Source organism: Rhineura floridana, chromosome 10 (assembly GCF_030035675.1).
Source record: "Rhineura floridana isolate rRhiFlo1 chromosome 10, rRhiFlo1.hap2, whole genome shotgun sequence".
Classification (NCBI taxonomy): domain Eukaryota; kingdom Metazoa; phylum Chordata; class Lepidosauria; order Squamata; family Rhineuridae; genus Rhineura; species Rhineura floridana.
This window is the reverse complement of record NC_084489.1, coordinates 6,230,040-6,242,320: the sequence shown is the minus strand read 5'-3', so window position 1 is coordinate 6,242,320 and position 12,281 is coordinate 6,230,040. Positions and strand designations below refer to the sequence as shown.

At 46.4% G+C, this 12,281-nt stretch overlaps 1 protein-coding gene across 3 annotated transcripts; it reads left to right on the top strand.

Annotated features, from left to right (window-relative positions):
* Positions 1-362: 362 nt before the first annotated feature.
* Positions 363-11,804, top strand: LOC133365467 (syncytin-B-like). 3 transcript variants are annotated; one of them, XM_061587401.1, is made up of 2 exons: positions 363-396; positions 8,866-11,804. In XM_061587401.1, the coding sequence occupies exon 2, from the start codon at positions 9,255-9,257 to the stop codon at positions 10,986-10,988; it is 1,734 nt and encodes a 577-aa protein (XP_061443385.1). In that variant the 5' UTR covers positions 363-396; positions 8,866-9,254; the 3' UTR covers positions 10,989-11,804. The 3 variants fall into 3 exon arrangements, with proteins under 3 accessions (XP_061443385.1, XP_061443386.1, XP_061443384.1); XM_061587402.1 differs by having other exon boundaries at positions 372-396; positions 8,889-11,804; XM_061587400.1 differs by lacking the exon at positions 363-396 and adding an exon at positions 2,573-3,463 and having other exon boundaries at positions 8,889-11,804.
* The last annotated feature ends 477 nt before the right edge of the window (positions 11,805-12,281 follow it).

Here is a 12,281-nt window from a genome sequence, read left to right as displayed (position 1 = left end):
CATTCTGTCTCCATCAGTGATGAGGCAGATGCTTTGAGGTCTCATAGGCAAGGTGTCCTGCCCTAGGCTACTGAAGTCAGACTCAGATGCGAAGGGATGCTTTTCTTTCATAGGTTTAATAGAAAATTTCAGTTCAGAATGCTTCGTAGATCAGCGTACAGATTACACAGACCACTGCAACTCAGCGTAACTAGGCATGACTACACAGTGCTAAGATGTTGTTGCAGCAATTGGGCATACCCCCTTACATAAGTGTGGGCGGATTCATCTACTTGTGTGAAGGTGTCCCTGAATGGGAGCGCGCATGTGAGCACTCCTTCTTAGAGGAACTGGGGGCGCCTGCCAGCACAGTTGCCTCCGTGTCAGAGATGAGAACAGCAGAGTCACGTCTGTGAGGTATGTGATGGTGGTGTGGACAGGAAAGGGAGGTGCAGGGGAGGTGAAATGGCAGTCTTGATTGGGCAATGTCAGGTCAGTTGTAACTGGAACTGTCAGTGTCAACAGAGTTGGAGCCTTTGGCTTCAACACCCCCTGACTGTGCAACAGGAGGGCCCTCCTCCAAATCCCAGTCCATCTCTTCTTCTTTATTGTCACTCCACAGTCATTCCACAGGGCTCATGACATTAGGCATGCTATAATAACCATCCCCCATAGTTAGTTTCCACCATCCAGCAATCAGATGTGTACCGTCTTTAATTACAAAGACTCCATATAATTTGCTATGACCAGCCCTGTAGGCAGCCTTCCTTGTTAGTGGGGCGGCCATATTTCTAGGTGGGGCATTTAGGGGGGAGAGGTGCATAGTGCCAACCAATCTCCCCCCCCACTGATGTAGAAGACCTGAGGGCCTGGCCCGGGGAAGGGAAAGGCAATGACCTCTCCCCTCACTCCTTCTCCATCCAGAGAGTGAGGAATGAATGAATGAATGTTTACTCGGTCTCACTGTTTTTGAGAGATCCCCAGGAATGGCAGACTCAAAAGCTTGACTTTGCCTATAGGTACAGTCGCCTTTCACCCGTGCGCTGTCTCTGTCTTCTGCTTCTTCACAACCACAATTTGTGATCAAGTTCACAGTGACTTGCTTGTTTCCAAGGTATTGACCTGTTCATTTCATGCACTGGTAGATACCTGTATGTTTGAAAATATTAACTTCAACAGAGGAATTATTCTTAATGAGAAAGAGAGATCTTCATCTTGTTTGTGGTGGATAGTTTATAATGTATAAAAAAACTGGCAAGTAAACACTTTTTCCTTATTAACTTTTGGAATGATTTTTCCCTTCTTTGGCCTTGGCTTTTTTTGTTTTTAAAAATAAGTATTTACAAGCTTTAGGCTCTGATGATGATAAAGTTTTGTTGTTGTTTCTTTGCATCTTCTAGTGATTGCTTAGCTAGAGTTGAAAATCCCTCAAACTCCAATTAAGCAAGATGCAGACATATAATAAATAAGGGAGTGACTGAATAAAAGAGGTTGATAAAGATTGCTACCTCTTTGTATTTGCAGAACTTTATTTAAAATACTTTCTTAGTTGTGGTGCTCCCAGCGGAGGGCCAAACTATCTGTCAAAGGCCTGACAAAAGACAACCAGGAAGTGGTAATGCTTGCCACAAAAAGAGGTGAGGAGTAACTGATGATTTAATAATGTTTATGTTTTCTGGAAAGCCTCTGGCACCTTTTCCCTAGTGCGTCATTCAGTCCCATTCCTAAGTGTGAAAAGAAACACCCTTTTCTGCCCCGAGTACTCCTGCCTCAGATGAAATGGTCAAGGGAGTGATGATGATGCAATAATTACTAGGACTTCATTCTGTATTTCTGTTATCTCGGATTGCTGTCTGTTCTGGGAGTGAAGATGCAATCTTAAAAACTAAAAGATAAACTTCCCTTAAATCATAGTCCCCAACATTTCCCAGATGTTGAAATTTAGACTGGAAGTTCTTTGGGGCAGGGAACCTGTCTTTTTTCTTTCTTTTTTTTGGAATATAGTGCTTTGTGAAAAAGGAATGGGTTAATTTCAGTCTTGCATGGTCTGTTTTTTATTTCCTCAAATCCTTTTGGTCCACAAATGTGTTTTATATTTGCAAAGCAAGTATCCATACTTAAGAGCTCTTTAACAGTTAAGCCACAACTAGTCCATATTAACTGATTCTAGGAACTGGTCAATGGTCCACCAGTTGACTGCAGTCTGCCCCGTTGTAAAACACCATGTACATCAGGGGTAGCTAATGTGGTACTCTCCAGATGCTGTTGGAGTTTAACTCCCATTAGCCCCAGCCAGCATGGCCAATGGTCAGGGCTGATGGAAATTAGAGTCCAACATCTTGAGGGCATGACACTGACTACTCCCAATGTATATGAATGGTGCTCTGAGCTGTTCTTAATTAATGATAGGGCCTGTTCATGCCTTCACCCTAAGACAGTTCGGAAACTGCAGCTTGTGCAAAATGCAGAGGCCAGATTGGTAACAGGGACCAGACAGTTCGAACATATAAAATTGATTCTGACCCGCTTGCATTGGCTGCCTGTATGTTTCCAAGCTCGATTCAAGGTGCTAGTTTTGTAGAAAATGAACAAGAAATAATGCTTATTTAGCTTTTGTAGAATTTGCTTAGCTTAAGGAAAATAAAGACAATACCGGTGACCTAGTGAACATTCCATAGGCACGTACTTTGCGGTTTACATAAGCTGGCCTGGCTATCTCTTTGTTTGTGTAAATTACCTTGGCCGGCAAAACCGGTTTTGCAAGTACTTCAATGGCACCGAGTGAAGAGACAACGCCTGTCTCAGGAATGTGGCCAAGAGCCGAAAAGACCTTATATGGAAAAGATCGGGAATAAGGAAGTAGGCTGAGCAGGCAGTTAATGTATGCATGATGTATGTGGTGCCAAGGGTATAAGACCTGGCTGCGACCAGGGAGGGGCAGACTCGGCTTTGTTCGTTTCTCCACTTGCAAGTGCTTCAATAAAACTCTGGCTTTACTTTTAAGACCGTTTCATCATTCCTTGAGTAATATTGAAACCTTGTACTTGGGAGCGGATCCTCGCCTAACAATAAAACGAATATTGTGGGCATTTGTTACAAGTGGCAACCACGAAGGGACAGGCAATTGAGCACCCCACGGCGTTCCGGAGGCGACGTGGCCGAGCAGAAAGAGTGCTCCGGGCCCCGTTGAGGCCTGTTCCACATGGTCGACGGGCGCGCCGGGGTGCCGGGGTAAGCGCCAAGCCTCTCCATAGAAATCGAAACGAGTAAAGCCAGACTTCGGAAGGGGTAAGTCGCCCGGTATAGGGCCGAAGAAACCTATGGATGCAAGAGTGTGTATGAGGTGTGTATGACACAGGACGAATCCTAACCGTTATCCCGAAGTGAGAGCGGACTGGCCAGTAGTGCGTTTCCCGCGTCCTCGCGAGAGGCCGGGCCACGACAGCAGGGAAGTGCAAGTTGTCTGTCTTTTCCATTTTTGTCGGTAAGTCCCTGTCTGTTTTGTGGGCAAAAGAAAAGGGTATAGGTTACAGGGACCGAAAGGGTTTTCCTGGGCATAGGTTACAGGGACCGAAAGGGTTTTCCTGGGCATAAGTTACATGCAGACAGGGTGGGCTTTGTCACCTGTCGGACGGTCGTTTCGTCTCAGTCACAAAAAGACCCCAAGAATGGGACAAGGTGCATCGAAGGCCGTAAGCAAAGGGACAGTCCAGAAGACAAAACAGAGGGGTGGACAATCGGGAAAGGGCAAACTGGGAAGAACGCCACTTGAATGTGTTTTGAATAATTTCTTGAGTTTCAAAATAGGGGTTATTTCATCAGGGGGTCCGGTACCAACACCGGAGAAATTAGAGCACTTCTGCCTGATTGATTGGGTGGGACTGGGGATTTCGTGGCCACCGGGTGGGACTTGGGATAGTAAAAAAATCAGCCGCCTGATATCCACTCTGTATGATGCTTTACCAGAGACGGCCGACTCTTGGCATTATGCAGAGGGGTGGAGGGCAGTGAGCCGTAATCCGCCAACAGAATGTGCGCTGGAAATGGTCATGACTCAGTCAAAAGGGGAAAAGCCTGTCCTGACAGACAGCGATGATTTTACTGATCTGGCCATTAGGAGGAGGGTCGTGGCACCACCGGCACCACAAGAGGATGCAGGTGAGGGCCCAGCTATAGCCCTGCCTCACCCCCCACAACAAATAGTGCCCCTTCCGCAGCCACCACCAGGGAACCCGCCTCCCTATGCTGACCAGGCAGGGGCTCTGCCACCAACTGCCCCGCCCGAGCATCCCGACCAAGTGGAGAGAGTACAGGAGGAGTTGGCTCGGTCCCGACAGCTGCGGGAGGAGTTGGCTCAGACCCAAAGGGAACGGGATGCGGCACACAAAAACATGTTAAGACTCTATGAGAGATTGGCAGAGAGGGAACAGGAGGAGTTACCCATGGCTACTGCAAAGAAAAGACAAGAGTTAATAAATGCTATCAAGACAATGGAGGACCCCATGACCTTAAGAGGGGGAAAGCAATACGGGAGGAATAGATCCAACTCAGTTTCAGAAATAAATTTTGTGGCGCCAATGAGGGAGGTGTTGAACGCAAATGCCCAGGTCGCGTTTGTGCATGCCCCATTTTCCACTTCAGACTTATTCAATTGGAAGAATCAAATGCCAGGGCTAAGAGAGGATCCAGATAAACACTACCAGATGTGGGACTCCATTTTTGCCAACCACAATCCCATCTGGGTAGATATACAGAGACTTTTAAACATGTTGTTGACCCAAGAAGAAAAGAGCCTTGTCCTTTCCCAGGCGCGGACAGAGGCAGCCCGAAACCAAAGGGCAGGAAATAATGCCGTGGATCTGGCACCTGAAGTGGTCCTCCCCATAGTGGACCCGGGGTGGATACCCACCCCGGGCGTGGCTCACCCACAGTTAATAAATTATAAAAGGCTCATTCTGTATGGAGTAAGGAATGCCATACCAAAGCCAATGAATATGTCTAAATTGTACCAAGTACAGCAGGACCCAAAGGAATCACCCTCTGTGTTTCTAGAAAGATTAACCACCACAATGCGGAAATATACGGCTTTAGACCCAGATTCGGAGGACAATTAGAGACTGCTGATCACCCTATTTATTGGTCAGAGCTGTTCAGATATTCGGAAAAAGTTACAGAAGATAGAGGGAGTGATGGGCATGCGTATGGGACAGATAGTGGAGATTGCGTACAAGGTGTATGTAAATAGGGAGGAGCAAGTGAAGAAGGAAGAAGGGAAAGTCAGGAAGAAGGAATATGGTATGATGGCAGCCGCAATTGTGGAAGGAGTCACCCAGGCCACTCAAGGTACAAGAGGGGGGTATGGAAACCCGAGGCACTTCCCCTCCCGCACCACCCAACAGGAAACCCGGAGCCGTCCCCCTGCTACACAAAGATCAGTGTGCCCGATGTCTGAGAAGGGGCCATTGGGCTCGGGATTGTAGTGTGAGGATCACTGAAAACCGGGAGCGGGGAGCTGACCACCAGTTAAGGCAAGAGGATAAAAGGACAGAACAATCGGGGCGGAAGGGTCCACCCAAGGAGATGGCGCAATTTACGGAGGAATATGACTCTGAATGAAGGTGGACGGGATATAAGGGGAGTCCGCAGGCAGAACCTATGTTAACGCTAACAGTCAATGGAAACCAATTACAAGGACTGATAGATACAGGAGCCTCTTTTTCAATGATGCCCCGGACCTGTTCCCGTCAAAAGATACCCCTTACGTCTCAAGTTGCCACCGTGATGGGAATAGAAGGCAACAAGCAGAAGATACCCGTCTCACAACCCCTAGCCGTCAGATTCCATGATAAAGAAACCGAGTTTAGGCATCAATTTTTGATATCATCTGAATGCCCACCCCCCATTTTTGGCCGAGACATTCTAAGTAAGCTGCAAGTCCGCATCACGTTCCAAGACAATGAATTACATGTACAGGTTCCCAAGCGGAACGAATGTGCCTTCCAAATGGCACTTGCAGGAATTAAGGAAAAGAATGTCCAACAGGAACCTCTCACGATTCCCGATGTGCACCCAGACGTATGGGCAAGAAAAGACAATCCGGCAAGGGCAAAGAACGCTACTCCAGTCCAAGTACGATTGAAGCCCGGATCCGCCCCAACGCCAGTAAAGCAGTTTCCCCTAAGGGCTGAGGTCCGACAAAGTCTACATAAAATGATCATTTTGTTTTTGGAATACGGATGGATACACCAGACCACTAGCCCACACAACATCCCAATATTCGGAGTCCCCAAGGAAGGACGGCCAGGCCAGTATAGGCTAGTCCAAGATTTGAGAATTATCAACGAAAAAGTTCTGGAAGATGTGCCTGTTGTACCGAATCCACACACACTGTTGTCATATGTACCCTTTACATCTACTACCTTCACCGTCCTCGATTTAAAGGATGCCTTCTTCTCCATCCCGCTACATGAGGATAGCCAAGATCTATTCGCCTTCCAATGGGAAGCCCTGGAGGAACCATGGGCCTGTCAGCTCACTTGGAACGTGCTCCCACAAGGATTCGTCAGCTCACCAAGTGAATTTACCAAGGCGTTGCAGAGGGACCTGGCTGGATGGTACCGAGAAAAGAGACCATCGACGCTGTTGGTTTACGTGGATGACTTGCTGATATGTAGCCCGACAGAAGAAGCCTGTACCGAAGATGGAAAACACCTGTTAAATTACTTGCATAAATGCGGATACCGGGTTTCAAGAGGAAAGGTCCAATGGAATCAGAAGGAGGTGACCTATCTAGGGTACCAGGTCTCATCCCAAGGGCGCCGGCTATCTGATGAGCAAAAGAGGGCTATTTGTGCTGTCCCACCACCAAGGGACATTAAGACTTTAAGATCCTTCCTGGGACTGACAGGGTTTTGCCAACAATGGATCCCAGGGTACAGTGAATATGTCGGACCTCTGTATGAACTCCTCAAGAAGGACTCCAAGTGGCACTGGACGAAAGAATGTGAAAAATCATTTCAGAAGATTAAAAGTGTGTTGCAACAAGCTCCAGCTCTTGCCTTGCCCAATGGAAGTAAACCTTATAGACTGTATGTGGCAGAGCGAAAAAGCATGGCAATGGGAGTGCTGACACAGAAAATGGGACCTGACCACCTCCCAGTGGGATATTACTCATCAAAATTAGATCCAGTAGCCCAAGGGTGGCCTGCTTGTCTGAGGATTGTGGCAGCCACAGCAGTGGTGCTAACAAAAGCTGAGAAAATCATGATGGGCGCGCCAGTAACAGTCCTTGGCCCTCATGACCTCCGGAGGATCTTAGGAGAAGCAGCATCCAAGGTTTTGAGTCCGAGTCGCCAAACTCAATTTGAACAGCAACTACTGGGTCGCCCAGACCTAACACTGAAAACCTGCAACACCCTGAATCCAGCAACACTTTTACCGGAGCCAGGAGAGCTCGAGCATGATTGCATTGAGACCCTAGATACCACCCTATGCCCAAGAATTGACTTGACAGACCAACCAATAGATGGAAGACATGTGTTCATTGATGGGAGTTCCCGGGTAATAGACGGGAAGAGGAAAACAGGATATGCAGTATGTGAAAACATGGAGGTTCTTAAAAGTGGCCAACTACCCTCGACGCATTCCGCCCAGGTGGCAGAGCTAACAGCAGCAATAGAAGCATTAAAGATGATGAAGGACCAAAGTGTGACCATCTATACGGACTCAAAATATGTCTTTCAAACAGCCCATGCATTTGCAATGATATGGAAAGAAAGAGGGTATGTGAAGAGTGAAGGACAGCCGGTGGAACATCGAGAGCAGATAATCAGATTTCTAGACGCCATCCAGGAACCGAAAAGAGTGTCCATCGTGCATGTGCTGGCTCATGGAAAGGATAAGAATTCGACATGGAGACAGGGCAATCAATTCGCAGACCAAAAGGCGAAGGAAGCAGCACTTGCAGACGATAACGACACAGCAACAATGTGTGCAATCCAACTACCTCTTCCCACCAAGGTACCAGAATACTCCCAGAAAGAAGAGGAAAGAGCACTAGGTCAAAAGGCTATAAAATTAGAATCCGGATGGTGGCAGATACCAACTGGACAACTCATCATCCCACGACAGATCCTCTGCCAACTCATACAGGATTTACATGCGCAAACGCATTTGGGTGGAAACGCGCTGGGAGATCTCCTAATTCGCCAGGTTGTGGCACCAGGACTGTATGAGGAAACTAAATGAGCCGTATTCAACTGTGCTATTTGTGCGGCAGTCAACCCAGCACCAAAGCCTCCTGTGCCAATGGGAGGAAGACCATGGGCGTATTATCCATTCCAACGATTACAAATCGACTTTGCAGAACTGCCCCGCAACCAAGGCTATAAGTACTTGTTGGTAATCATTGACCAACTAACGGGATGGCCAGAAGCGTTTCCCACTCGTAATGCCACTGCAACTACTGTTGCTAAAATCCTACTGAAGGAAATCATCCCACGATATTCCCTACCAGAGACTTTTGAATCAGATCAAGGACCTCATTTCATAAGTCAAATTGTGAAAAACATAAGTTCCGCTCTGGGGTTTGACTGGAAGTTACATACCCCTTGGCGGCCCCAATCATCCGGTCAGGTAGAACGCGCTAATCGGACAATTAAGACGTTGCTGACCAAGGTTTGCCAAGAGACATCACTAAAATGGGTCCAAGCCTTACCATTGACTCTGACCATTATGCAAAACACTCCCAGGGGAAAGACTAAATTGACACCATTTGAGTCCCTTTTCGGATGACCTCCCCTTGAGTCACGGCCCCAGACAGAAAGGGCTCCCATAACAGGGGACGTGGGTGCAAAACAGTTGAAAGAGTATGTAATTGCCCTGCAGGATGTTCTTTCCTCTCTCCATAGGCACAGTCGAGAATTCCAGAGGCTTCCATTAGATCTGGCAATTCATAGCTACCGTCCAGGCGATTGGGTCCGGATTAAACAGTGGAAAAGGGAGCCACTCCTACCAACTTGGGGACCGGAGAAGCAAGTCGCCCTCATGATGGAGGCAGCCGTAAAAGTATTTGGAAGCGACAAATGGATCCATGTTTCCCGTATAAAGAGAGCATCTGAACCACTTACCATTCAGGAACCAGAGAAGAGGGTAGCGAAGGACCCTCCAACTGGCGGGGTGAACAATCAAGAACCCGAAGCTAAGTGGTCTTCGAGGGTCGTGTCGGACTCTGACCTGAAGCTCAAATTCTCCAGGAGAAGGGACAATATATAATCATGAATCCAGTATTACAATTTAGACTGGGGATGGTTTTCTCGGGTTCCCTAATTTTAATTGTATTTTTGTGTATAACTTTTCTTGACCAATCCCAACCTTACAATGAGCAGTCGAGAATTTTCCGGTCCACACCAGAAGCAACAGATAAAATTAATACATATGTTGAGTTGGCTAAACAAGTAGCTAAGGTATTTTACCTTAAAAGCTGCTGGATTTGTGGAAACCCCCAAGGGTTTCCGCAATGGCCATGGATGGCAATACCCCTTAACCCTAAATGGCTACTAAGTAACCGTAGTGAGGTACATAATGGGACAGGAACCTGGGAAACCAGACTATGGTGGAATCTAAAATGGGCTCCCAAGGGCCAGTATTGCATGTCCCAGAATATCACCCTCCCAATTCAAGAATTGGGAAATAGTAAATGCAATTGGACTCTCCAATACACTACCAAACATTATCCAGGGCCGGGGGAGACTATTACTCCCTGTGCCCTGTGGAATAATGGGACGCACGTACGATTAAAAGATGACACTTGGGCTCCATGTACTTGGATGAGGAAGGAGGGAGTAAAAGATATATATGCATGTCGTACATATTGGGAAGAACAAACTGTAACAGGGCGACTATGCGCTTGGTTTAGGAGTAGCAAGAATCAATCTCTTTATAAAAAGGAGTGGGCGTGGCATCATTCAAATGGGATGATAGTGAGGGGATTCCAAAAGTATTGGGCAGTTACTAACCATACCCGGCCAGGATGTACCTGCGTGTGGAGAAATGAAACGGAATTATGGAAATGTACCACAGAACAAGCAGTTTTAAGTCCTCTTGGTAATGAATCATATTATATACCCTCCCGACTCACAGGGTCACTGTTTAACTACAAAGAGATACCAGCTTTAAAAGGTCACTATTGGATTTGTGGTTCTACCGCTTACTCAACTTTACCAGTAAACTGGACTGGCACCTGTTACTTTGGCATAATGTATACGATAAAAGGGGGCAATCTAAACCCCTTAATTCCAGTGTTTGACGAGGACATATCCAAAGAAAAGAAGTGGTCAATAGATGTTAGTCTGGCAAAAGGACAAGATAATGGATGGGGTGAGACATGGCCACCAGAGCGGATCATTGCCACGTATGATCCAGCCTCCTGGGCACAGGATGGTATGTATGGGTACAGGACTCCCATTTATTTATTAAATAGATTGATTAGGTTACAAGCTGTGGTAGAAATTCTCACTAATCAGACGGCAAATTCCTTAATTCTGCTTGCTGATCAATCAACTCAAATGAGAGAGGGGATACTCCAAAACCGGTTAGCTCTGGACTACTTACTGGCAAAAGAGGGAGGAGTCTGTGGGCTCCTCAACCTAACGGAATGTTGTCTCAAAATAGATGACAATGGTGAAATTGTAAAAGATGTGGCAAATATGATGAAGAAGCTTGCACACGTACCGGTACAAACCTGGAAAGGGCTCGATCTTGGGGATTGGAATTCATGGTTCAACTGGTTCGGAGGAATGAACACTATGGTTATACAAGTTATGCTAATTTTAGTAGGATGTATGCTTTTACCCTGTCTGTTACCAATAATCATGAATGGCATTCGTAGTATAGCGGACAATGCAGCAACAAGAAGTAGTATGCAACTGTATGGAAAAATAATGTATCAAAGGGTATATAAAGAAGATCCATGGGAGACAAAAGGAGAGAAGAAGGAAGAGCCCATTTAGTATAATTTAAAATGGGCTCTTGAGGGGGGAATTGTAGAAAATGAACAAGAAATAATGCTTATTTAGCTTTTGTAGAATTTGCTTAGCTTAAGGAAAATAAAGACAATACCGGTGACCTAGTGAACATTCCATAGGCACGTACTTTGCGGTTTACATAAGCTGGCCTGGCTATCTCTTTGTTTGTGTAAATTACCTTGGCCGGCAAAACCGGTTTTGCAAGTACTTCAATGGCACCGAGTGAAGAGACAACGCCTGTCTCAGGAATGTGGCCAAGAGCCGAAAAGACCTTATATGGAAAAGATCGGGAATAAGGAAGTAGGCTGAGCAGGCAGTTAATGTATGCATGATGTATGTGGTGCCAAGGGTATAAGACCTGGCTGCGACCAGGGAGGGGCAGACTCGGCTTTGTTCGTTTCTCCACTTGCAAGTGCTTCAATAAAACTCTGGCTTTACTTTTAAGACCGTTTCATCGTTCCTTGAGTAATATTGAAACCTTGTACTTGGGAGCGGATCCTCGCCTAACAATAAAACGAATATTGTGGGCGTTTGTTACAGTTTTAACCTATAAAGCCTTACACAGCTTAGGACCACAATACCTGATGGAACGCCTCTCCCGACATGAACCCACCCGTACACTATGCTTAACATCTAAGGCCCTCCTCCGGGTACCTACTCGGAGGGAAGCTGGGAGTCTGGCAACAAGAGAGAGGGCCTTCTCAGTGGTGGCCCCCAATTAAGGAATGATCTCTTTGATAAAGTGCACCGTTATCTTTTCGGCGCCAGGTCAAGACTTTCCTCTTCTCCCAGGCATTTTAACATGTGTTTTTAAATTGTTTTAAATTGTTTTAAATTGTGTTATTAAATTGTTTTTGTGTTTTAAAATTTGTAAATTTGTCTTTAATTGCTGTAAACCGCCCAGAGAGCTTCAGCTATGTATATAAATGTAATAAATAAATAAATAATGTCCCACAATTCATCATAATAGAACCAATATAATGTTTCATGCTGCCCTCTTCTGCTAGTGCCAGCAAGACCTTCCATAGGCAACCTCTTACAGAGAGCCAGGTTCCTTGTTGGGAGACAGCGCTGGATGCATACCATTGGAGATTTTTACCAAACATTGCACTGAATCCCCATCTCTCAGGAGTGTGGGGCCTGAGACAAGCCACATTGTGTGCCCCCCTTAGTTGCCTTCATCTCCTCCTTGCCTCTGCCACCCACTTCTCCTCAAAGCAGTGATGGTGGTGGCAGCCCTCCCCCCATCCCAGCTTACGTTTAGTAACTGTTGTTTTG